We start from the raw sequence: 22098 nt of genomic DNA, 5'->3' as shown, positions 1-22098 counted from the left end.
AGGGAAGGGAAGCTGCTTCCGGTGACAGGAGAGCAGCTGTTCAGAGATAAATTAAAAATGCTCCACTCCACCAAGGTGGAGCTGAACATGTGGTTAGTGTTTAATACCAGACTAATTCATTTTTTTAAAAAAGTTACTAACTTTTAAAAACTAACTTTTATTTTTGGCTGCATTGGGTCTTAGTTGCAGGCACGTGGAACCTTTCATTGCGGCACGTGGGCTTAGTTGCCCCGTGGCTTGTGGGATCTTAGTTCCCTGACCAGGGATCGAACCCGTGCCCCCTGCATTGGTGGGCAGATTCTTAACCAATGGACCACCAGGGAAGTTCCCAGACTAATTCTTGGTAATATTATCTATATTTCATGTAGATAAAATGCATTTATATATTTAAGTGTAGACCAAAGAGACCCTTAGGCAGCTTTGCACGGTTGCCAAACAGAATTCCTTGAAGGACACACTAACAAGACTATCTATTTGTGAACGTCATGCCATTGGAAGGAAGATGTGGTTCTATAGCAGAGGGTGGCAAACCCATGTCAAATCTAGCCTACTGCCTGCTTAGTAAATAACGTGCTACAAGGGCAGAGTTTATTTGCAACAGAGGCGGTATGGCCCACAAAGTCTAAAATATTTACTACTGGCCCTTTACAGAAAAACTCCCCTCCCCTCGAGGGCCTCAAGTTGGCCTTATTTCCAACTCCTCATCCACAGGCCTAGACGAGGAACGTGGTATATCAAGTATCCCATGAAGAACCGATCACTCAAACCCTTGCTGGGCTGTGCTTCTGCTGACATGACAAGCTTTGCAGTCCACTAATGCTTGAGCCACAGGTTTAATTAAGATGGTCAAAGCGGGCTTCCCTGGTGGCGCAGTGGTTAAGAATCTGCCTGCCAATGCAAGGGACACGGGTTCAAGCCCTGGCCCGGGAAGATCCCGCATGCTGCAGAGCAACTAAGCCTGTGTGCCACAACTACTGAGCCTGAGCTCTAGAGCCCGCAAGCCACAACTACTGAGCCTGCGTGCCTAGAGCCCATGCTCCGCAACAAGAGAAGCCATGACAATGAGAAGCCCACGCACCGCCAATGAAGAGTAGACCCTGCTCACCGCAACTAGAGAAAAGCCTGCGCACAGCAACGAAGACCCAACATAGCCAAAAAAAAAAGAAAGAAAGAAAAGAAAGATGGTCAAAGCGGTTGAAACACCTCTACTCTGAATCAGCAGAGTCCAGAAAAGAAATAGGTAAGAACTTTATTTTTAAAACTTTAAAATTAGCAACAATTAGAGGGGAATCTTCTTTAACTTAATCTTTTCTTCAACGTTTGAAAAGTATCTCATCTTTGTTAAAAGTTCCTTGGCTTTTTCAAAATCATCTGAAATAAAGAGAGACATTAATGCGAGGCTTCATTTCAAGCAAGAATAAAATCACTCTATTATCCAAGGCAGCTGGATCAAAGCTAAGCCCCAGGCTCTGGAAGGCTGATCAATTACTCAGTAGATTTGAGAATGGGGAAAACATCTGGATTGTTCAGGGGATAAAGGGCTTAATCAAAGGGAGCAAAAGCATGCTTCTTCACAGGATTCAGAGTTTAAATGAGAAGCTGCTCTTCTTCTTCAGGACAATACCCAATAACTAAGTTGTGTTTTAAGAGTTTTCCCCTGTCATACACGGTGGTCTAACCCTGACGAGGATGTGGAAGCACCTGGTGCTTCCTCTGTGCCAGGTGCTGCGATACAGAGCTGCCCCCAGGAGGCTCGCAGGTTCTGGAGAGATGCCCTTAGACCCGTGGTTCTTGACTGCAGGTGATTTCTCGCCTGTGGGGATGTTTGGCAATGTCTGGAGACGGTTTTGGTTGTCACCCTGGGGAGGTGGCACTGACATCTAGTGGGCAGAGGCCAGAGGTGCTGCCAAACAGCCTATAGTGTACAGGACAGCCCCCCACGACAAAGAATTATCTGGCCCCAAATGTTGGTAGTGCCAAGGTTGAGAAACCCTGACTTAGATTTATGTGTAATAAAATAATACACCGTTATATTCATATATGGTTAAAACTACCAAGAAAAGCAAGGGAATGGTTAGTACAAAAATTCAGGAGAATAGTTGCTACCATGGAAGGGGAATGCAATTACAAAGGGCCTACCAGGGGCTTGAAGGCAGTGGTCATGTTTTATTTCTTTATTTCATGATTATTTTTTTGTATTTATAAATATTCTTTTAATTATGATAAAATATACATGACATAAATTTACCATTGTGACCATTTTTTTTTTTTTTTTTCGTTACGCAGGCCTCTCACTGTTGTGGCCTCTCCCCTTGCGGAGCACAGGCTCCGGACGCACAGGCTCAGCGGCCATGGCTCACGGGCCCAGCCGCTCCGCGGTATGTGGGATCTTCCCGGACCAGGGCACGAACTCGTGTCCCCTGCATCGGCAGGCGGACTCTCAACCACTGCACCACCAGGGAAGCCCACATTGTGACCATTTTTAAGTGTAGAACTCAGTGGCATTAAGTACAGTCACAAAACTGAAACTCTACATATGAAACAATAAACTTGCTATTCCCCACTCCCCTTTGTCCCTGGCAACCACCATTCTACTTTCTGTCTCTAAGAATTTGACTGCTCTAGGGACCTCATGTAAGTGAAATCATACAGTGTTTATCTTTTTGTGACTAGCTTACTTCACTTAGCATAATATCCTCAAGGTTCATCCATGTTGTAGCATGCATCAGAATTTCCTTCATTTTAAAGGCTGTATAATATTCCCTTGTATGGATAGACCACATTTTGTTTATCCATTCATCAGTTGATGGACAGTTAGGTTGCTTTCACCTGTTAGCTATTATGAAAAATTCTATGAACGTTGGTGCTGACAAAAATTATCTCCTTCACCAAACTCTAGCCAGGCTCCTCTGAGCCCTCTTCTTGACTAGCCCTCCACCTTGGCTTATAGGGACTTGAAAAAACAATAACATAGTTACTTACAGCTCAAAGGCGGCATCCCTAGGATGACCCCAGCCCCACCTTAAAATGCCTGCCTGAGAACACAGGGCTGCCAAAAGAATTTATCACAGTTTACACCCGAAGCTAGGGCCCCTGTCTCCCAGGGTCTGTGGGAGGGTAGGAACCTAACTTCAAGAAGTGCCCGTTAGCAAACCCAGATGGGTTTCACATGGTCCAACTCCTGCTTCCCACTTTTTGTACATTTTCACTTCCTTGGCCCTGTGCGCCACCCCCACCCCCCACCGCCCCACTCCTTCATTCTCCCTTTAAAATGCCCAGTCACGCATCGAAGCTGAGTTCAGTTCATGCTGGACTATTCCCCTACTGCAGTGGTTATTACTGATTAGAACCTATCCTTAGCACTTTAACTAACGTCTGGCTTTGTTTATCTTTGACAATAATCTAGTGCCGTGACTTGGATCTAGACTGGAAACACCATCAGGCCCTCAGACACGACAGCTGGACTTTTCAGTGAGCCTAGAGACCTTGGTCTCCTCTCTGGCCCACCTGCTCGTTTGGGAACCTGGGGTGAGTCTGACTCCTGCTCAAATTCTGCAGACACACCTCTGTTGAAGCACGGTGAGGACAGATTTGGATTCTCACGATTCTGAGTATCCTCTCAGAAGGATAGAGTCCCAGCCTTCTTTTGAAAGGTAGCTCCAGGCTGGAATTCTTTCCGGCTCCTTGTTTTTTTTTTTTTTTTTTTTTTTTTTTGCGGTACGCGGGCCTCTCACTGTCGTGGCCTCTCCTGTTGCAGAGCACAGGCTCCGGACATGCAGGCTCAGTGGCCATGGCTCATAAGCCCAGCCGCTCCGCGGCATGTGGGATCTTCCCGGACCGGGGCACGAACCCATGTCCCCTGCATCGGCAGGCGGACTCTCAACCACTGCGCCACCAGGGAAGCCCCGGCTCCTCGTTTTGAGTAGGGATTTACTCCTGGGCTGGATATTTTCTTTTTCCTGGCTCCTTGAGAGGCCTCTACGCTCTATTTGACCCTGCTCCTCCCATGGGAACTTGTCAGTCCTCTGAAACCTCCTTCTTGAACTTCTACTGACTGTGTGTCACCATGGTGCTTGGTCTACCTCTTTTCTTGCTGCTGTGATTTTATAGGCAGATCTTGTTTTATCACGCTTTGCAGATACTGCGTTTTTTACAAATTGAAGGTTTGTGGCAACCCTGCGTCGAGCAAGTCTATGTATAACATTTTCCCAACAGCATTTGCTCACTTCGTGTCCCTGTGTCAGACTTTGGTAATTCTCCCAATTTTTCAAACTTTTTCATTATTATTATATTTGTTCTGGTGATCTGTGATCAGTGATCTTTGATGTTGCCACGGCTAAAAGATTATGACTCACTGAAGGTTCAGAGGATGGTTAGCAATTTTTAGCAATAAAGTATTTTTTAATTAATTGGTTTTATTAGACATAATGCTACTGCATACTTAATAGACTACAATTAGTGTAAACATAACTTTGACATGCAGGGAAATAAAAAAAAATTCATGTGACTTGTTTTACTGCAATATTTACTTTCTTGTGGTGGTCTGGAATCAAACCCGCAGTATCTCCATGGTCTACCTGTACTTAGGAAAAATTGGAACTTCTCTGGCTTCTTTGGGAAACTTAAGATTCCCCACACTGACTCCTTTAAGACCTCTCGCCTCCTCCTCCCTCCTCTCACCACCTTCCATATTCCCTTCCACTCCCTCGCATCCTTTGATATGCCCTCCTTCGAGCCCCTACCTCCTCAGTCCCTCTGTCCATCCTACCAGACCTTTCCCTTCCCACTCCCGCCCCCCAATTCCCTACAAGCACTGGACTTTTGGGCTTCCTGTCCCCATTAGGGGCTGGCAAGGACTCAGGTACCTCCAAAAGCAACCACCTGAAGCTGAAAAGAAAAAAAAAGCTAACTGGAAACAGATATTTAGTCCACAGACTCCATAAGATTATATATCAGGGTAAAAAAACCCCGCCCCAAAACAAAAAAACAACCAAACCAAAAAAACCTTAAAAAAACCTCTACAACTCACATTGAGCAGGCAACCTTTAAAACATGCTCCATCTGCCAGAAACTCAATTCAGATAAATATATAAAATAGAGCAAAAATGAGAACTACCCATATAAACAAGAGTTAAAATTTTTTTCTTTAATTTCCCAGTTTTACTGAGATATAATTGACATAAAGTCAAATTAGTTTTAGGTGTATAACATGATTTGATATATGTACATATTGCAAAATGATTACCACAAAAAGTTGAGTTAACATCCACCACCTCACATAAAGTGAGTTTTATATTATCTTATTTGTGCCTGACTTATGGCAGAATTTTTTTTTTTTTTTTGCGGTACACGGGCCTCTCACTGTTGTGGCCTCTCCCGCTGCGGAGCACAGGCTCTGGACGCGCAGGCCCAGTGGCCATGGCTCAAGGGCCCAGCCGCTCCATGGCACGTGGGATCCTCCCAGACCGGGGCACGAACCCGTGTCCCCTGCATCAGCAGGCGGACTCTCAACCACTGCGCCACCAGGGAAGCCCCGCAGAATTTTTTAACAAAAACTGTAAGATCTATTTGCATCTGTCCGTATATTTATGTATCTATACATATACATAAACATATATTTCCCTACCTTTAGATACTATTATGAAATTAATTTATAAAATCCTTTGAAGGAACTGTATCCTAATTTGCTTAGAGAGAAATTAGTACTTACATAAATGAAATCTTCCTAAAACTTCCAGAAATAGAAGAACCAACTCAAATGTTTTCAATTTCATGTAATTTGGGTAAATCTTTGGTAAATAAAACTAGTGTGATGTTCTTGGTTTAATAAAATGGATATGTCTTCAGAGTTGTTAACATTAAATATAATGCAAGCATACTTTTTTTTTTTTTTTTTTTTTTTGCATTACGCGGGCCTCTCACTGCTGTGGCCTCTCCCGTTGCGGAGCACAGGCTCCGGACGCGCAGGCCCAGCGGCCATGGCTCACGGGCCCAGCCGCTCCGCGGCATGTGGGATCTTCCCGGACCGGGGCATAAACCCATGTCCCCTGCATCGGCAGGCGGACTCTCAACCACTGCGCCACCAGGGAAGCCCCCAGTTATTATTTTAAAATGTGATATGTCACAGAAACAACCAGATTTCCTTTGTGTTATTTTTATAATAACCTCTCATCAGATCTTTAACTACGGCCATTTTAAGTCTTTTGCTATCCACGGAGGGTTGTTACCTTACTCTGATGCTTTCCTAAAAGCTCTTGCAACCAGCTGTAAGCCAGAGTACTTGTGATCAATAAACAGGTACTGTACCAGGTACTGTGTGGTACAGGCTTCTGATGGCATTGCTTACAGTACTGAGTTCAAATCAGTCGACTAAGTCAGGATTTCCAAAACGCTAATGAAAAAGCCGATGGGTTCATGAAACTGCTAACCCAAGATCAAGCAGAACAAAATTAACTACATAGGATTGAGTAAACTGATAAGTTGATTATAATTTTTTATTCAAACTATTGCTGGCTTTTAAATGTTCTATTTTCTAATATGAGGAAATCCCCTTTCCTTTTCTCGTAAGCTATCTATGACTCATTAACAATCTAGTAAATTATACACTTTTGTAAACAAAATTAAAACTACTTCTTCTCCCTGCCTGATCCCTCAAAAAGTTAGAAACTATTATTCTTGTTTTCACGGCAATATAGTTATTTGCATAGCTTCAGTAAGAATCTGTCCTCTTTGTGATAGGACATAATTAAAAATAAGGCTTTGAAGGGAATGTCATATTTGAAAATGATGCATAAAGTCATCAATTTTAAGGAAATAAGGTTGATTTTATAGAGATAATGCTTTCAAAGCCCTGTTGCAAAAACTGGCCTGGTATCTGGTTTACAGGGTTCCCAGCCTTACAGGTGATTAAGGGCACTCGGCAGGCCCATGAATCTTAGAATATTTGGGGGACGTTGGGAAGAGAGGAATTCACCTGAAACTATAGGTAATGCAGGTGAAGAATTCTGATGGAGAAATCTTGGCTTGACTTCCTAGCAGAGAGGTTTTTCAAATCTAATCTGAGATTCCAGGCAGATTCTAATCTGAGATACAGGCAGACCTCAGAGATACTGGGGGCTGGGTTCCAGACCACTGCAACAAAGCGAATGTTGAAATAAAGCAAGTCACACAAATTTTTTGGTTTCCCAGTGCATATAAATATTGATACTGTACTATAGTCTATTAAGTGCACAACAGCATTATGTCTAAAGAAACAATGTACATACCTTAATTAAAAATATTTTATTGCGGAAAAATGCTAACCATCATCTGAAAACACAGGAGTGCTACAAACCTTCAATGTGTAAAAAACGCAGTATCTGCAAAGTGCAATAAAACCAGTTATGCCTGTAAAAAGTTCCATTAGGAAAACTTAAAAAGGCCTTTATGGTCAGTTACCATTCTTGCTGCACTTAATGAATAATCAGGCCAAATTTCATGAAACTAAATTTATTTTGTAAACAAGAACAAAGTTACTTTATCTTTGATTAAAAAAAGGGGGTGATTGTGGAGAGAAATTTTATGTTTCAGTGGAAAAGAATAACACAACCTTGCGAGTTATCAGAATCCCGTCCTGTTCATTGTCTTTGAGGTTTTATTATCTACTTGTAAACTGAACTGGATCCTTACACATTTTGTTGGCCCTCAGCAAATCCTCAATTCTTCTAGTTTCTTTCAACAACTGGCTACAACTTTCCAAACCAATGTTTCCAATGTTCCTCCCTCCCTCCTGACTTACTGTCACTAAGAACTAAAACCTGACTGCCCAGATCCTCAGTGGGACTCAGGCTGTCTTATAGCTGCCCCTTTCCTCCAGGATCTGGGAAAGTCCTGCAAGCTGAAGCTGGAGGACTTGATAGAAAGTTCAAAGAACTCATCACAACAAATCACAGGCAACCTTTGTGCCTGGAGCTGCTGGTACACGGGCCACTCAGAAAGCGCGCACCTTCCGCACTGTGCTCTGGGGAATAACCATGACTGTGATGCTGATGTCTCTGCCATCACCACAAACATTCAAACTACAAGCCAGGAGATGCGTCAGATTGCCTCTGCTGTCCTCATGCCACCACCTAAAGACACTTAAGTGGTCAGTGTCTTCTCAGGTGGCTGCCCTCTGGACTCAGAAACTGGGGTTATAGTCGGCTCCAGACATTGACCTTTGTTTTCCTTTTCGTTTCCATAGATATGCTCCTCATTAAATGCACATTTGCTCACGTCATCCCCCAAATATCCTCTACTATCAGGCCTCAACAGATGGCTCAGCTAGTCCTTCATAAACAAAAGACGATTGAGTGAGAAATGGACTTATGTCGTTCAGAGGAAAGAAGGTCTCTTCTGTCTCTTTCTTGCTGTTTGTTCTAGTCAACACCTGATGATAGGGCCCCTGTCTCCAGGCTCTGTGCGAGGGTGGGAGCCTAACTTCCATAAGGGCCAATTAACAAACCCAGATGGGTTTCATAGGACCAACTCCTTCTTCCCGCTTTTTGTCATATTTCACTTCCCCAATTCTACTGAGCCCCTCTGCACCCCCGCCCTACTCCCTCATTCTCCCTTTAAAATGCCCAGTTGCCTCTGTACAAATCGACATTGAGTTCAGTTCACACTGGACTCTTTTCCCTATCACCATAGTTATTACTGATTCAAATCTGTCCTTACCACGTTAACTAGTATCTGGCTTTGTTTATCTGTGACAGTGCATCTCTCTGAGTTCCTGCTGTCAATTCTTTAAGTGTACACCCAGAAGTGGAATTGCTGGATTGCACCGTAATTCTATTTTTAATTTTTTGAGGAACTGCCATACTGTTTTCCATAGTGGGTGCACTATTTTACATTCCCACCAGCAGTGCACAAAGGTCTCTACATCCTTGCCCACATTTGCTATTTTCTTTTTTTTTTAATAGCATCCATCTTTATAGGTGTGAGGTGGTATCTCACTGTGGTTTTTGATTTTCATTTCCCTAATGATTAGTGATGTTGAGCACCTTTTTTCTATTTCTTAACCTGAGTGGGGGGGACATGGGTGTTTCTTCTGTTGCTATTCTTCCATTGTACTTATGTACTATTCATTCTTTAAGAAATTGCATTTTATAATTAAAAAAATAAAAGCCCACAAAGGTATAACAGGAGCTGGGGGTGGGCCATATGTTGGTGGAACATAATCTGACCATCTTAACCAGTAGGCTGGGGACATGGATTTCGGCAGATACGTTGGGCCACGTTCCTGTCTTTTCTGCTATTAATCTATATTCCTCCCCATCTTTTTAGAGACACCCCTCCCTCCCCGCCACCTTCTGCCTGCTTCTCAGAATAAACTCCTACAGTCCCTACAAAGTAGGCAGTACACTGTGCAAGCTTATCTCCTTGGCCCTCAGTGATCGGACTGGAGTGGACATCTGACTCAAACTGGGGCAATCAAATCCCTCCTCCCAGGAATCTAGATTGGATCTAGAAGATTCTAGTCAGATGGTAAAAGGCCCTGTTCTTATGAGGTAATAGACCAAGGAGGACTGACGAGTCATCCAGTGGGGGAGGCCAGTTTGGAGCACTGTACACCAATAAGGAAGCAGACGGAACTGGTGTATAGCGGTGGGGAGAAGGATGGAGTGGCCAGCTAGGCCACCAAGTTCAGGACCACAGTCTTGGTTCCAGACTGCTTTCTGGTTCCCAGGTCTTGTTCTAGAAAAGCTCTTATCACACAATACTATGCTCATCTCAGGGACTTTGGATTCTGAGAGACACCCCTGATTCCTTAGAGTAACCTCCTTTTATCTGGGTTAGTATGAGTTGCATCCTCCTTTCTGTAGTCAAACGATCCCTAAGCCAAAGGGCTATTAATCTCCTATTTAAGGAGTGGCACAAGTCAGGATGGAAAGAAAGGCTGTTCTGCTTAAAAATAGCTAGAAATAGATCTAGTCTCTTTAGCCTGAGAGCCAGGAGCAGTGGGGACAAGGATGGACATGCCCTATTTGCAATCTGGGCACAGCTCGGCCATGGGATTCTCCTCCTGGGCTTTGCAGAAGAAAGGGGTGTGTGGGCTTTGCCAAATGTTGACTGTGCAGCCTTGCCCTCAGAGTCTGCCTGTGTTGGCTTCAGCCCACATCCCTCACCTTATCTTCTCCTACTTGCTAAAGGGGAATGGGAGCACTTTCTCTCATCTCATCTTCAATGGGCATATCACTGGTTTTGGCACACCCCTTGTTTCTCTAGCAAGACTGTGAATCCTTGAAGGCAGAAATGTAGACTCATCTATATTTCATAGCTCCCATGTACCTGTCATAGGATGGGCATATAATAGCTACTTATTGAATGGAAGGTTATACCTCAGTGCTTACAATTTCTTTCCATATTTAAGAAAGTCAAGAAATGAAGGAAGTACCTCTTTCAAAAGCTCTGCTCACATTGTCAGCCAATTCTTTCTGTTTAGCTGAAAAAGAAAAACATTATCTTAATTTTTCTACTTAAATAGACTCATAACATGAAGACAACGCTTTGTCATCTTGTTTTGAACACAACATAGCAGGGAGTTTGGGTTCAAGGGTAAGGCCTCATAACCTCTGTCTCTACAGTTCCATGATGGCAGCTCCTGCTTAGTGCAGCTCTGGCTGATCCTAGTTACAATGTTTTTCTATCCATGAAAGGTGTGAGGGGCAATCACCAAAGCTCATAAAATGGCTGTAGAAGCATTAAAAAAAAAAAAAAAGACAAGGAAGTGCCTTAGATTATCTCCACCAAGCACTCTGAGTCTTCCAGATTTCAGCTAGGAGAAAATTAACAAGCGGGACTTGCCTATCAGCAGGGCATTAGAGTGTGTCAGGTAACTACTAGCAAATTATACAGCCTCTCAGGAAAATGAAACATTTTGATCATATTGTACCATCTTAAGAGAGAAGATGCCAGATGAAGTAAAGCAGCAGCTACCTCACATTTTTATTGTTTCCTCATAAGAAAATTGTATGATAAGTGCCTTTTCCAGATACCAACAGTATCAATCATTTATATGGTGCCTGCTTTCAAAGCACTTTCCAATACATTATATCCCCATGGTAAGCAATGACAGGTACTGGGAGAACGTATATGGTCACATGGTTGGTGAGTGAGTGACCCAAGTCACCTGACTTCTGGTCCAGTGGTTGGAAACTCGCTTCTCAGGTAGCAACGTGGTGTTAACAAAAGAACACTGGATTAGGAGTCTGGAGGCTCTAAAGTCCTGACCCCAAAACTATCTAGCTCATGCGCTTGAACGTTCACATTACCTGGGCCTTAGCAGGTAAAATGAAATTTAGGAATTACTCTAAATGAAGGTCAGTGACCTGCTCAAAACCAGATGTTAACTATAGAGCTAGAAATAACCCCCACCATTCATTGGGAACTTACCACGGGCCAGGCACTGTGTCAAGTGTTTTACATGCTTTAACTTAATCGTTGCAACAACCAGTACTAATATTATCTCCATTTTACAGATGAGGAAACTGAAGCTCAGAGGGGTGAAGTCACTTTACTGAAGGTCACACAAAAGGTCAGTGGCAGCGTTGGGACTGAACCCAAGTCCACCTCACCCAGAGCTTCATGAACCTCTGCCTTCCAAAGCCGTGCAGCTGGGTCTTTTGACGAAAAATCCCGAGTTTCTCTTTTCCCAACACCACCCAGCCCTAATGTTGCTGGTACAACCCTAGCTGACAGCTCCCCCACCACAACTTCTATTTTACTTCTTTTAACTTCTTTGTTATTTATTCACTCACTTGACAAATATTTACTGAGCCCCTATTATACTCCAAGTACTACTGCATGGGCTAAGGATGTGAGGGAAGCAAAAAGAAGACACAATTTCTGCCTCTGCAGAACTTCTGGTCTAGTAGGGGAGGCTGATATTGGTCCAGTAATCTCACATAAACCAGTGATTAGTCCTACAAAGGAGGGGTACCCACAACCAAAAGGCATAGACAGAGAGGTCCTCTGCGGATTCTCTGAGCAAGTGAGGCCTGCCCCCAGATCTGAAGGAGGAAGAGTTAAATAGATGGGGTAGAGGAGAAGAGGGTTTCGGGCAGAAGAAACAGCATGCGCAAATGCCCTGGGTAGGGAGGTACAAGGTACAGATGAAGAACTGGAAGCAATCTGTGTGGCCGGAGTGGAAGGAGCAAATGGGAGGAAGCAGAGGCCAAGCCATGCAGGTCTCTTTAACCTGAGGCGGGGGGCGGGGAGCCACTTTAAGTTTTTAAGCAAGGCCAAGGGTGCTATGATTAGATTTGGGTTTCAAAAAGATCACATATGTGACAGTGTAGGAATATATCAGATTGAAGGTAGAGACGGACCAGTGTGGAGTTACTCCAGTTGTCCGGGTGAGAGAATGGTAGCTTGGGACAGGGTGGTGGCAGTGAAAAATGTATACACGGATCTGAGACACATTTAGAAGGTCAGCTTTTCAAGACTTGGTGATGGACTGTTTATGGGGGTAAGGGAGAATAAGTTGTGAAGGACACCTCCTCGGTGTTTTGGACTTGTACAACCACAGAGCGTCATTCACTTAGAAAGGGAACATCAGCAGAGGAGCAGAAGAGACATGCTCATGACTTCCACTTGGGACACACTGAGTTGGAATATATAAACTCCAAAAAGGTCCAGGCCATGTCTTTCTTGTTCACTGCTGTATCCTCAGTGTCTTGCACAGTGCCTGATACAGTAGGCATGCCATAACATTTGTGAAAGTTCATATCTGCATACAATTTGAATGAGAAACCTGGAGCCTTTTCTATATGGCATGGTTAATTTTATGTGCCAACTTGTTTAGGCTGTGGTGCCCAATTGTTTGGTCAAACACTAGTCTAGATGTTGCTGTGAAGGTATTCTGTAGATGTGATTAACATTTACAGTCAGTTGACTTTAAGGAGATTATCTTTGATAACATGGGTGGGCCTCATCCAATCAGTTGAAGGTAGTAAGCAAAAACTGAGGTTTCCTGAGGAAGGAATTCTGTCTCATGACTAACATAGAAGTCCTGCCTGAGTTTCCAGCCTGCTAGTCTATCTACATATTTTGAACTTGCTAGCTCTCATAATCACATGAGCCATTCCTTAAAATAAATTTCTCTCTCTCTTTCCACATACACATACACTACTGATTCTGTTTCTCTGGAGAACCCTGACTGATACACTATGGAATAAAGTGGAAAGTAAAGCAATATGAGATCATAAGATCAAGGTTTCAATCTTTGCTCTGCTATATCTGCTGTGTGACCTTGGGCATTCCCATGAACTTCTGAGGCCTGTTTTTCTTGTCGGAGATAATATTATTATCCAAAGGATGTCATGGGTGGGAAGGAGCACAGCAATCTGCAAAATACTATTACATTCTTGGTTTAAGCCCGCCTGCCAGAGAATTAGGAATTTTGCAAGTCTAACCTCTAGACAAAATGGGTTTCAGCGTAATCAAGAAAAAAAAAATTCCCTGAATCATTATGAAGGCCAATATGTACTCTTTATATCCATTTTTCACTTAGCCCCTACATGTACTCAAAATAGCAATAAAATGCAGTCGGTGGTATTTTATCTTTTACCTCTGACAATAGATTCCATCTCTTTCATGGCAGTTTCACCTTGAGCTTCTGCAAGTTTTTCATTGATTTCCATTATTTCCATGAGGAATTGACTGTCCATTTCATAATCTGTCCCTTCGGGAATCTCTACTCCACAGAGCTTTAGCTATTGGGGCATAAAGCAGGGAAAATAAGTTTAATTCAAGAAACTATGGCCAGAGTCATAAATCCTCCTCACCATTCAGAACAGAATGCCACTCACAGGGAAAACTTGAACTGTCCCAATAGTGAAAGTGTGAGGGTAGGGTGCTGGAAAGTTAGACTGAGATAGGAGTGCTGGGATGGGATCACTCTCTGCTACCTGGAACTATGTGACCCTGGGGGAGTCATTCTTCCACTTGGGAAAAAGTGGAAGGAGGTTGAATTAGATATTTGTAAAAATTCTGTTAAATGCTAAAATTCTAAGGTGCTCACTTCTCCCCCACAAAAAAACAAAAATTACTCTTCCCTAAAAGCCAGCACCATCTAATCCTTGAAATTTATAGAAAATGGTAAAAAAAAAAAAAAAAGAGGCAATTGGGCAAGTAAGATTTACAGAGATACTCAGAGAAAACTATACTCATGTAATAGTATCTTTGAGGTTAATTATTGTTGGGTCCCTAGATTAGCTCAGGTCTCAAGCACTCTTCTGTTGAACACAGGGGAGCAGCTGTCCTACAGAGCAATGGGACCAGGCTGTCATGATAGAAGGGTGGGAAAATCACCTTACAAGGTATAGTCCCCTGCTCAGGGGGGCCAGAAGGGTCTTATAGGCATCATTAACAAGGGTCGAATGCTTCTCTGAGAAATCCTTTTCAGTCTGTAAGTGAAAATGAAGATAGTCATATTACCACGCAAATAGGCCATCTTACATTCACAAACTGTTTCATAAAATACTGAAGGGCAAGCACATAAGGAAGTGACCAAAGGAGAACTGGTATGGGATAAGCTGTTTTTATTTTCAGGTGATGGGTTCTAATTCTGCTGGGAAATCAGGTAAAAGCTCTGAGTGTAAGACAGGTCCAGAGTCTGGATGGCTGGGGTCAGGCTGCCTCAGGGTGAAGCTGGCTGTCCAGCTCTGTCCCTGATAATCACATAACCATAAGGACACTGCCACCCACCCAGGGTACACACGTGTTTGGGTGTGATTATGGGTGGCCAATAGGCTACCTGAGACCTCTGGCTGAAGAAATCTGGGTGGATAAGACGCTGTAGTTGCTGGTACCTATGCTGGAGCTTCGCAGTGTCAACTCTGAAGGAGCGGTTGCTGGAAGGAAATCAGGAGATGAAATTCACGCATCAAATGTTTATAGATTTGTATAGTATGGGCCTGGTTCCTGTTCTCATGGGCGATGACGCAATAAACATATAGACAAAGCTATTTCAAAAAGTGGTAGGTACTGCAAAGGAAAACAGAATAGGATCAGAGAATGGTAGATGTGGTGGACAAAGAGATGACATTTGAGCTGAGACTTGAATGATGATGAGGAGTAATCGAAGATCACAGGAAAGAGTCATTCAGGCACAGGGAACATGCAAAGGCCTTCAAGTGGGAACAAGATTGGCGTGCTTGAACAACGTAAAGAGCAGTGTTACTGCAGCCCTTCATAAGTGCTCAGTGACTGGTGGGGCCAGAGCCCAGAGTTAAGGGGAAGAGGCATTCCTGAATCCCACTCTATTTTTCTAAGGCCCAGGTCCCTTCATCTTTACCTCTCACTTTATTTTAATCGAATCCTCTTCGCTTTCTATTCCCAGAGCGTGCCCTATCTTATTAGTTTAGCTTCGCCCAAACTTCACCACCTCTCCAAGCTCCTCAACCTTCGGAGGTAAACAGAAAAAACATCTATTTCTCAGACCTTCCAATTCTCACTTTTCCCTTAGACTCTGCCCACAGCATTAAGTTTTTCTTTGCTCTTACTCTCTCATTTTGGATAACACCTCATTATTTCTTTCTTAAAAGTCTCAACCCAACTTTAAACCTCTGAACCTATTCCTCAAGACTCCATCCGCCAAGGGCCGCGCAAGCACCCTTCCCTCAGGCCCCACCTCTGAACTTCCTTCTCTCAGATCCCGCCCCTCAAGTCTCCCTCCATTGCAGGCTCCAAACCTCAATTTCCCCTAATCACACTCCTCGCCCCACCAGTCCACGCTCCACTCTCGTCACCATCCCACAAAGCTTCGCCGCTCAGTCCGGCCCCTCGATTTCCTCTCCCGACACATCTCACCCACCTTCTCCCAGGCCCCACCCCCAGCCCCAGTTCTCTAGGGCTCCGCCCACCCATGTAACTGGTCCCACCTTCTCCCTTAGCCTGACCCGCCCTCCATCTCGCACTCCCCGACGCATTTCCCGAAACGGCCTCCCGTACCAGTCCATGAGGCTGAAGTAGTCTCGAGTGGGGTCAGGTGGCTGCAGCGCGCGGCACTGAGGGCAGAAGAACCGGTCCCCCCGCAAGGGGCCCCCTAGGCCGCCGCAGTTCCAACACCGGGGGGAGTTGCTTCCCGCCAGTGACGCAGCACTGCAGTTTAGCGGTCTCCTCCTTAGCACCCCTGTCGGCCATAACCCCGACACCCGGAGCAAGGCCCTGGTCCTTCCGCACCACATCTGGCCGGCGGCCGGCCTCCCCGCGGTCACCTGTGGGGGAGAGAAAGTGGTCAACCAGACTGGTGCTGCTGATTGGCCGGGAAGCTGAGGGGGCGGGACTACCCGGGGGAAACCTGGATTCTGAGTCCCGCTCTGCGTTTTAAACTACAACTCCCAGAAAGCATTGAGGCTATGTGGGCCGCCACATCCGCTGTTTGTCATTGGTCCGGTGGGGCCGGAGGGGTGTTTTGATTGGCTGAGGGTGGAGTTTGTATCAGCGGGTTTAGCGCCACTCCGCTGGCTACGGCTGCTCTGAGTGTGCGGTTCTAGGTGGGCTTGCGGTGAGTTACAGTGGGAACTTTTCTTGGGTATTGAGGGGTTCGAATCCTGTCCTCAGGGTCTTTTTGCGAGCTGAATTTCCCGAGCTTCCGTTTTGTACTGTGTTTGAGCTTGGGAAGGGGGAGAGGAATGCGTGGGCGACTCTCTTCCTTCTCTGTAGATAAATTTCGAGGTAAAGGTCACTTCCCTTGTAACTTTAAAGCTGAAACTGGCCCAGACGTAAAGGATAAGAAAGAACAAAGTTGTCCCCTTCAAAATGAGAGCGAAGTTGCTCTGTAGAGAGTTTTATAGGTGTTAGTAATTATTTCCATATTTAGGTTCAATCTGGAAAATGCTGACTGAGAACCCATTCTTAGCTGCAAGGCGCTGCAGGAACTGGAAACACACCGACTTGTGTAGGAAGATGCTCTGCGAGTGTTCCTAAGGAAGTGTGGGGGATGGGGTGGCGAGGGGAGGGTAGGAGGGCACCAGTCTTCCTTGGGAATCAGTTTCTCTATTGGAAAAAAAAAATTGTGTTGCACTTGAAGGCCTTTTCCTGCTTTCAGATTCTTTGGGCCTGGAATTCCCAATTATGAAGCATTACCGAGGGGTGGGGGGAGGAACGTTGATGCGTCATCTCATTTGATTCGCAAGCTCTATCTACTTTTCTGGGTTCAGAGAGGTTGCGATCTACGTAAAGGTCGTGCAAAGAGTTGACTTAGACATCTGACTCGACTCCAGATCTGTTTGCTTATAACCTCTCCACTATACTTTTTCCTCATGGCAGAGGCCAATGTAGTCCTGGTCTGGTGGACCCTTCTTGTCATGAACGATGATAGCAGCTACCTTTTGACACACTGTCTTTTGCCAGTTTTCAGGGCAGAGAAGTCTTGCGCAAGAAGCTGCAGGAGGACACAGCTCGGCTGAGGTGGTATTAGAGCAGCAGGTCCTGAAGTGGCGGACCTAGCTCTGGCAACACCTACCTCCCTGGTGTGCTTTCAGGAAAACTCATCAGGACCTTTGCATCTGGAAAGCTGTGTAAATGCAATAATCAGTGTGAGTCATGTTTACTATATTCTCCTTGAGGGGTAGCCTGAGTGTGGGATTCAGGAGAGAAAGCGCTTTTTTAAAAAAAAAATCAGATTAGGGATTTAAAGTTAGGGATTGAAAGTTACTTTGACTTTACTGTAGGTTCTGTTATTGGAGTTTAACTGTTCATCAAATGAATTCTAAAGCTGGGGTGGGAACCTCTGTTATGGTCTGTGTCTCATCATGGTTTTCTTCAGGCTTCTGTTGGGCTGGGAGGCCATTTAGGATGCTGAAAAGATGAGCCCCCTAGTTAATTAGAATCACAAAGGGATAGGTGGAGTTGTTTAGAGCAGTCTTTGTGTTACGCCTCTTTAAGTGGCCCAGCTCTTAGTTTGGAGTCAAGGAATCTAGAATGAACTTAGGTCCTACCCTCCAGGAGCTGGTTTGGGGGAGAGGGGGCATCAGTGACATTTTATATATAAAATAGCCACCCCTGGGGTGATGCAGCAAATTTCTGTAGAGTTTCTTTTAGTCTATGCCAAGCCACCTGACTCTTCCCTTTCTTTTTCAAAAATACATATGAAGTTTAAGTATAGTGTTGATTGTATTAACGACTACATTTTTAGGTTCTATTTTTAATTTAAAAAAATTGGATGAGTGTAAGCTGTTATGAGTCTCTCCCCCTCCCCAATTCAGTTTCATTGCTTTTTACTTATTTACAGCCTTCAAATAATTTCTTTGTTTCTGTCCTCTGTGGTTGTGGCTGTCACACAAAAACTTATCAGGTGAAAATGATGTGATGAAAAGCTCAGCCCAGAAGAATGATAGGTCTAAACTGTTAGAATTTTAATTTTTGCAGAGCATGCGTATCCTGGATTTTTTTTTTTTTTTTTGGCTGTTGTAATATACCTATCCTTTACTCTTGACCTTTACGATGTCTTGTTCTTTGAAATTCACCTTACTGTTGGACACTTATTTTTGAGGTGGTGATGTCTCGGGAGACAGATGCGGAGTGTCATCAGCCCCATGGCAGTGCCTCCCCGCAGTCCCAAGGTGGCTTCTCGCAGTCCCACGGTCCCTCCTCACAGCCACACGGCTCCTCTTCACAGTCCCAGGGCACGTCCAGCTCCTCCACCAGCACGGTGCCCACGTCCAGCCAATCCTCTCACTCCAGCTCGGGTACGCTGAGCTCCTTGGACACAGTGTCCACGCAGGAACTCTATTCTATTCCCGAGGACCAAGAACCCGAGGAGCCTGTCCCTGCCCCTTGGGCTCGATTATGGGCCCTTCAGGATGGATTCTCTAATCTTGGTAAGACCCTTTGTAATATTTTGTTCAGAAAAACAGTTTTAGAAAGTTGTTGCAACAGACAGCTCAAGACACTCCTGGAATGATTCTGGAGTTTGAAAGTGATGAAAAATGGAACCAAGGAAGCAGTTTTGGGTTGTGCACTGGCTCTTACTTGCTGTAGAGCCCCTTCATTTATACTTTCAACAAACATTAATTGGGCGTCTGCCATGTGTTGTCCATCTGAAGAGGGTTGTGGATCTTTTCCCTAGAAAAATGCTGATTCATGCTTGCAAACATTTGTCTTCTAATCACAGAAACTTCACCACTTATCTCCTGCTGGTGGTGGAGCAGTTTCAGAGCATCAGTTTTACAGTTTCAGAATGGGGAAGGTTATTTGTTGACTCCCTGTTACTTATTTTTATCTCAAAATAGCCAACCTTGCTGTTTAAATATACTCATCCTCTATGACACCTGGTTCCAACAGTAAGGCTTTGCTCTCGGTATGTTTTAAGTAGCATTTTTCCTCTGTCCTGAATTAAAATGACCTCTTCATTACAAAAAAAAAAAAAAGAACTTGACATTAATGGAATAGAAAATAACAATGTAAAGAAATGAATGGCTAATGTACCGTTTTGTACCTTGTCACTCACCCTTCCCTTTTATGTCACGTGCAACTTTGATGACTTGAAAAAACAGTGAAAAATGGAGAAATAGCAATATTCATACATACAACTTTAAATTTAGAAGTAAGCATTTGAAGCTAATTTTTACTCATTTAAGCTATATATTTAAGCTAGGCTTAGGGCTGATGTATGGTGAGTGGGACACAGAAATGGTGAGTTAGGGTGAAGTTGGGTGTATCTCCTTTAAACTTAAGATTACATACACAAAGAGCTTGTTAGGGAGACCAGCATAAAGTAATTGCTCAATAAAGAGAAGCTATAATATTTTATTGTTATTATTTGTTATTGATTCACACCTATCTTTTTTTTTTGTGTGTGGTACGTGGACCTCTCACTGTTGCGGCCTCTCCTGTTGCGGAGCACAGGCTCCAGACGCACAGGCTCAGTGGCTATGGCTCACGGGCCCAGCTGCTCGGCGGCATGTGGGATCTTCCCGGACTGGGGCGCGAACCCGTGTACCCTGCATCGGCAGGCGGACTCTCAACCACTGCGCCACCAGGGAAGCCCCCACGCTTATCTTTTCTTCTAAATAATTTACAGTTTTAGCTCTTAACCCTTTTGAGTTGATTTTTGTACGTGGTATGAGGTATTGTCCAAATTCATCCTTTGGCATGGGAATGTACAGTTGTCCGAGCACTATTTCTTTTTTTTTTTTTTATAAATGTATTTATTTTTGGCTGCGTTGGGTCTTTGTTGCTGCACGTGGGCTTTCTCTAGTTGTGGTGAGTGGTGGCTACTCTTCGTTGTGGTGCATGGGCTTCTCATCACCATGGCTTCTCTTGTTGTGGAGCATGGGCTCTAGGCATGAGGGCTTCAGTAGTTGTAGCACGTGGGCTCTAGAGCGTGGGCTCAGTAGTTGTGGCTTGCAGGCTCTAGAGCGCAGGCTCAGTAGTTGTGGCGCACGGGCTTAGCTGCTCCACGGCATGGGGGATCTTCCCGGGCTAGAGTTCGAACCCGTGTCCCCTGCATTAGCAGGCGGATTCTTAACCATTGCGCCACCAGGGAAGCGCCCCGAGCAATATTTCTTGAAGAGACTATTCTTTCCCCCTTGAATGGTCTTGACACGCTCATTAAAGATCATTTGACCATAAATGTTGGGGTTTAATTCTGGACTTTCAGTTCTGTTCCATGGATCTATGTGTCTGTCCTTATGCCAGTACCACAAAATCTTGATTACTGTAGCTTTGTAGTAAATTTTGAAATCCAGAGTGAGTCCTGATTTGTTCTTTTTCAAGATTATTTTGACTACTATAGTTCTTTACTTTTCCATAGGAATTTTAGGATAAGCTTGTCACTTCCTGCAAAGAAGGCAGCTGGGATTAAATCTGTAGATCAATATGGGTAATATTCCCATCTTAACTGTATTAAGTCTTCCAATCTGTGAACATGGGGTAGCTTTCATTTATTTTGGTCTTCTTTAATTTCTTTCAACAGTGTTTTGTAGTTTTCAGGGTACAGGTCTTGCACTTTAAAAACTTTATTCCTTAGTATTTTTTAATGTTTACTTCTTTTCATTGTGATAGAATATATATAACATAAAATTTTGCCCTTTTAACCATTAAGTATGCAGTCCATTGGCATTAATACTTTCACAATGTTGTGCAACCATCACCATTATCTATTTCCAAAATTTTTTCCTCTGGTAATTTCTTTTCCCCCCTAGCTTTATTGAGACATATATAAGTGACATATATAACATTGTGTAAGTTTAAGGTGTACAGTTTGATACACTTATATATTGCAAAATGATCTCCACCATAGCCTAAGCTAACACCTCCTTCACATCACATAATTACCATTTGTTTTCTTCTAGTTTTATAGTTTCACTTCTTCTGTTTAAGTCCTTAATCGATTTCAAATTAATTTTTGTGAGTGGTGTAAGATAGGGGTCCAATTTCATTCTTCTGCATGTGGTTATTCAGTTTTCCCAGCACCATTTATTGAAGAGATTATCCTTTCCCCATTGAGTTCTTTTGGTAATTTCTAACCTATTTTCTCTGTCTTTGAATTTATCTATTCTAGATATTTCGTTTAAGTAAAATCATAATATTTGTCCTTTTATGTCTGACTTCTTTCATGTAGCATAATATTTTCAAAGTTCATTCATGTTGTATCATGTATCAGAACTTTGTTTCTTTTTATGTCTGAATAATATATCTGAATAATAATATTGTATAAATCTATCACATTTTCTTTATCCCTTCTTCTGTTGATGGACATTTGGACCTTTTGGCCATTTTGAAAAATGCTGCTATGAATATTTGTGACAAGTATCTGTTTGAGTCTCTGTTTTCAATTTTTTGGGGGGTATTTAGTGCTTAGGGGTGGAATTGCTGGATAACATGGTTAAGTTTTTAAGAAACCACCAAACTGTTTTCCACAGCAGCTGCACTACTCCATATTCCCACTACTAATGTATGAGGGTTCTAATTTCTCCACATTTCGCCACCACTTAATATCTGTCTTTTGATTTTCATCATCATAGTAGGTGTGAAGTGGTATCTCATTGTGATTTTGTTTTACATTTCCCTGATGGCTCTAATGATGTTAAACATCTTTTCATGTGCTTATTGGTCATTTTTATGTATTTG

The 22098-nt window shown here is 43.6% G+C and overlaps 2 protein-coding genes across 10 annotated transcripts in view; one reads left to right on the top strand and one right to left on the bottom strand.

The window, feature by feature from the left end:
* HSCB (HscB mitochondrial iron-sulfur cluster cochaperone) overlaps positions 1-16317 on the bottom strand; it is a 40951-nt gene extending 24634 nt beyond the window's left edge. The window contains exons 1-6 of one of the 6 annotated variants that reach the window (XM_082641080.1): positions 15973-16317; positions 14777-14873; positions 14337-14426; positions 13589-13733; positions 10415-10462; positions 1225-1371 (exon numbers count right to left, since the gene is read on the bottom strand). In XM_082641080.1, coding sequence (XP_082497206.1) covers positions 1280-1371; positions 10415-10462; positions 13589-13733; positions 14337-14426; positions 14777-14873; positions 15973-16208 — 708 coding nt within the window. In that variant the 5' untranslated portion in view covers positions 16209-16317 and the 3' untranslated portion in view covers positions 1225-1279. Of the gene's footprint in view, positions 1-1224; positions 1372-10414; positions 10463-13588; positions 13734-14331; positions 14427-14776; positions 14874-15713; positions 15820-15972 lie in introns of those variants that run through there. The other 5 variants (XM_082641081.1, XM_082641082.1, XM_082641085.1 and 2 more) reach the window with 5 other exon arrangements.
* A 155-nt stretch (positions 16318-16472) lies between these two features.
* Positions 16473-22098, top strand: part of CHEK2 (checkpoint kinase 2) — a 40925-nt gene continuing 35299 nt past the window's right edge. For 3 of the 4 annotated variants that reach the window (XR_014295763.1, XM_082641077.1, XM_082641079.1), the window contains exons 1-4: positions 16473-16528; positions 16844-16921; positions 17377-17561; positions 18518-18845. Coding sequence is in view for 3 of the 4 variants with exons in the window: in XM_082641077.1 (XP_082497203.1) it covers positions 18524-18845 (322 nt within the window). In the remaining variant the exon portion in view is untranslated. The remainder of the gene's footprint in view (positions 16529-16843; positions 16922-17376; positions 17562-18517; positions 18846-22098) is intronic. The other variant, XM_082641078.1, reaches the window with a different exon arrangement.

Source organism: Mesoplodon mirus (genome assembly GCF_964341445.2).
Source record: "Mesoplodon mirus genome assembly, chromosome: 13".
Classification (NCBI taxonomy): Eukaryota; Metazoa; Chordata; class Mammalia; order Artiodactyla; family Ziphiidae; genus Mesoplodon; species Mesoplodon mirus.
This window is presented reverse-complemented; position numbering and strand designations above follow the sequence as displayed.